This window comes from Sinocyclocheilus rhinocerous, unplaced genomic scaffold (assembly GCF_001515625.1).
Source record: "Sinocyclocheilus rhinocerous isolate Xijiao unplaced genomic scaffold, SAMN03320098_v1.1 scaffold2167, whole genome shotgun sequence".
Classification (NCBI taxonomy): domain Eukaryota; kingdom Metazoa; phylum Chordata; class Actinopteri; order Cypriniformes; family Cyprinidae; genus Sinocyclocheilus; species Sinocyclocheilus rhinocerous.
The window spans coordinates 107,324-111,534 of record NW_015638937.1 but is presented as its reverse complement, the minus strand read 5'-3'; the positions used below and the strand labels follow the sequence as shown (position 1 = coordinate 111,534).

At 44.3% G+C, this 4,211-nt stretch overlaps 1 protein-coding gene across 1 annotated transcript in view; it reads left to right on the top strand.

Moving 5' to 3' along the window:
• Positions 1–2,818: 2,818 nt before the first annotated feature.
• The window catches only part of LOC107750159 (7SK snRNA methylphosphate capping enzyme-like), a 6,609-nt gene continuing 5,216 nt past the window's right edge, over positions 2,819–4,211 (top strand). The window contains exons 1-2 of the mRNA XM_016565424.1: positions 2,819–3,191; positions 3,294–4,211. The exon at positions 3,294–4,211 is cut by the window's right edge and continues 1 nt beyond it. Of these exons, the coding sequence (XP_016420910.1) occupies positions 3,324–4,211 (888 nt within the window). The 5' untranslated portion in view covers positions 2,819–3,191; positions 3,294–3,323. The remainder of the gene's footprint in view (positions 3,192–3,293) is intronic.

Below are 4,211 nucleotides of genomic sequence, written 5' to 3'. Positions count from 1 at the left end.
GTTTGGGGTTTAAAATTCGGTTTATGGCTTCAATATTTCATTCGCACGTGTGGTAGTGTTGGGTCGTTCTTGAACGATTAGTTCGTTTTGAACGAATCTTTAATGTGATCAACGTTTGCGTAAGTAGTAGACATATTATGGAAGTAACACGTAACATTTTAATTATATTTTGTTAAAATGAACGAAATGACTCGAAAAAAGATTCGTTCATTTTGCTGAACGAGACTCAAAGGTCCGAGTCGGTAAAATGATCCGAACTTCCCATCACTAACGTGTGGGCGGCGCTGAAACGCTCCTTTCACAAGTCGCAGCAGCACGAATTATGTGCCCAGCAAAATCTGATTAAACTATTATGCGTAATTAAGTGTGAGTGGTGGTTTCAGACATTATACTGACTCTTATTCTGCCTGAAAGAATGAAAAGGCCGTACTGAAGGCGGAGCGATTCGACCAATCAGATGAAAGGAGCGTTTCAGCGCCGCCCACACGTGCGAATGAAATATTGAAGCCATAAACCGAATTTTAAACCCCAAACGAAAAATGTTAAACTAAACGGGAAAACGAATAAATGAGCCGTTTTTCCATTTCTCGTTATTGCATTCCAAATAGGAGATGAAATGATCAAACGTACACGGACCTTTTTGTTATAGCGCCCCCTATAGGTAGAATCTGATGGCGAGTGGGATTTCTGACCAATTTTGGCGTCTCTATGACTGACTGTCTCAGTTTTAGCTCGAAGAAGAAGAAAATCCTTACAAATACAACAGGGCTTGGACCGATGGAAGCCGTTTCCGCCACCGAATAAAAAATTAAAAAGTTAAGCGCGACTTTTTATCTCCCAATTCTGTTCTGAAAAAAAAGAGACTATTTTCTTACAATTGCGTGTTTATATCTGACAGTTCTGAGAAAAGAAGTCAGAATTGCGAGAATTGCGTGAGGTAAAAAGTCGCAATGACCTTTTTAGTTTTTTTATTCAGTGGCGGAAACGGGCTTCCATCTGGACCCCTAAAAACAACGGTTAACATTTTGCACTCAGTAAAGGGGATGTAAACTTATGACGGCAGCTGTACATCACACCGATCTGAGCACACTGAAGCGTGTGTGTGCGTGTGTGTGTGTTTGCGTGTGTGTGTGTGTGTGTGAGTGTGTGTGTGTGTGAGTGTGTGTGTGTGTGTGTGTAACACACACAGCAGCTCTGTTTCATTTCTGTCGTTGTTCTACATATTTAACTGTGCTTAGCTCTCATGTACTGACTGCTCACTAGTCTTTCATCATGTTTGAACTTTATATTTGTTGGGCTAGTAGTTTTTGCTGTGGTGTTGAAATTGGAATCGAGAATTCTAAAATGTATTTGGTGTCATATAAGCTTATCTATTAGAATCAAAAACTGTGATAACAGCAACTATTTTATTTTTTTGTGGCAGGCCAAGTAAATTATGAAAAAATATATAGAAATAGACGATTTTTTTGCCTTTTTATGTCAATTTCGAATTTTGATATCATACTTTTAACCTTGTATCATAATTTCAACTAAGTGTCATAATTTTGACTTTGTATCATAATTTTGACTATCATAATTTCGATTTTTGTCATAATTAACATTTTTGTCATAATTTCGACTTTTTATGTCATCATATTAAATTTTTGTATCATAATTTCGATTTAGTATGTCATAATTTAGATTTTTATGTCATAATTTTGACTATTTGTATCATAACTTAAGACTTTTTATGTCTTAATTATGATATATTATGATTAATGATATATATTTCGCCTTTTTTTCATGTCATAATTTGGCTTTGTACATCACATTTTAGACACAACGCTTCTGAAATACCATAACGTGGAGAAACGAGACGGAACATTATACTTTTGAAGAAGAATAAATGTGGACCAGAAACCCACAGAACTGATGTGACTTACTGTGTTTGCGTCCATTAATCATTCGTGTTGTTGTTAAACCAGATAAACGAGTATTTCTGATCAAATATGAACAATCTGACATCGATCTGATGAGAACGTTAAGGGCGCTCGTGACGCCTCATTTCACATTTAACTTTGTTTGTTTGTTTGTTTCTTTTAATTAGAGATGCCTCCATATTTGCTAGAAATAAAATATACACCACATAGCTAGCTAGAGAACAGTAGCCTCCCTTTTCTTCCGCTCTAAATACAATACAATTAAAACGATGAGATGGAAAAACTATATATTGTTTTGCTACTGACTGAACCTTGGATCAAGATCACATTTCGTCTGGATTCTTCTGTAGGGGGAAAAGAAGTTTAGCAACAGGTTAGGCTAACGTTACAGGACTACATTTCCCAGAATTCCCTTTCTCCTGCAGAAACGAGGGTGTCTTTAAAACTCGCTGTCGGCGTTAATTTCTCACATTGCACAATGTCACTGTCAAATAACGCGTGTTTTCATCTTTATTCGGTCGCTAGTCGCTGTTATAATCGACAGTTTAGTGCTGAGGAACTCAGTCAGGGCTTGTTTACACATGTGACGGGTGCCTGTGTCGAGCTCCTGACTGCTGGGTTTTCCACAGACATACATTCTAATTACATATAAAAGGTCATTTTTGTCTTCAGCAGGTGATATTTGTTGATATCGATGATATTGATTAGTTTGTGTCGGGTCAGCGCAGGCAGTCTGCTGGATACCTATTCAGCGAGGAGGGGCGGTGACCGAGAGCACATGCCTTCGTTCCGAGCTTCGCCATTGGTCATTCAGGGGGCCTTAGCGCGTATCCTACTGTCTGATTGGCGGACGCTGCTGTCCATCAGTGTCGGTCTGCGCTGGCGTATATAAGCGCGCGGGTCTGCTGTGCCACAGCACTCGTGAACGTCCGAGAGATCGAAATCTGTTTTTAATCATCACTGGTTTAGAGCACGTCTCATAATTACAGTATCTCTCGCGCACGGGCGGCTGTGTTTGTGCGCGGATGTGTGGCTTTATATAGTGTGCCATGTGAGGCATTTTAGGGTGATTTTCGCGTGCGTACTTACTCTCAGCGCAAGAAAGGCGAAGAAACGATCGCGTTTAGTAGTGTGTGTGTGTGTGTGTGTGTGTGTGTGTGTGTGTGGGGCTCACGTTTCTCTTGCATTATTCATGAGCAGCGGTGGATCCTCCCAGGGGCGGAGTTATTCAAAGTAGGCGTGGCGGTAATAGATGAGTGACAGATGTAACACGTGGGTCACATTAATGCACCTAAAACTGACTGTAGACAAGTACTTATGAAGTGTTAATGACATAGTAAGCAGAACTTGCTAACTAACTGGTGTTTTCTGCAGGATCCGTGCAGTCGTATTAGAGGCTGATGGATGTGGGCTGTGATGTCCGTTCAGAGTGAGCTTCGGGCCGCCGGTGGGGCGAGTTTGCACGCTCACCCTCAACCCGTCACTGTTCAGGATGAGGTGACCGCTAACATGGTGCTAACCGAACTCGCTGGCGACGTGGCGACTCTACATGTTGACCAGATGAAAAACGGCCTGCAGTCGCGAGTCGAGACGCAGAAACTGAGCAAGCGGCGCTACACCATGAGCGTGGGGTTCAAACACCCGAGCCTCAGTAAACGCAGGCGCCGCGCCAACTCCGAATGCAACCCGGTGCTGCCCACCAACTTCCTGCTGGGCGGGAACATCTTCGACCCGCTGAATCTCAACAGCCTATTGGACGAGGAGGTCAGTAAGGCGCTCAACGCCCAGACGCCCAAATCGTCGCCGCTTCCCAGCAAAAACAGAGACCCGGTGGAGATCCTGATTCCCAAAGACATCACCGACCCTCTGAATCTAAACGGGCGAGGCAGAGACGCGGCTGCGGGCGTGTTAGTGTCGCCCTTGAAGAGCAGGCGCAGACATCGCAACCGACACCATCCGGGAGCGACCGCTGAGCCTTCAGATGGTGAGAGGTCAAAGGTCGACGAGGGGTTGGCGTCGGGCCCGTTGTTTCCTGCCGATACTTCGGTGCCTGACAAGGTTGCGGACACCGCTGCTGCGCTAGAGGAGTCGCCGCATCCTTACAAACTCAACATGTCAATCAACTGCCGTGACGAAGTGGTGCCGCCCATCCTCCCGCGGCGACGGCCACGCCCCTCCTCGTCTAGCTCCGCCCCTCAGGTGCAGTCCAGCCAGCTGTCCAAACACAGGAAGCACAGACGAACCAACAGCCGTTCGGACCGCCTGTCCATCACGCCGACTCCGCCCATCAAG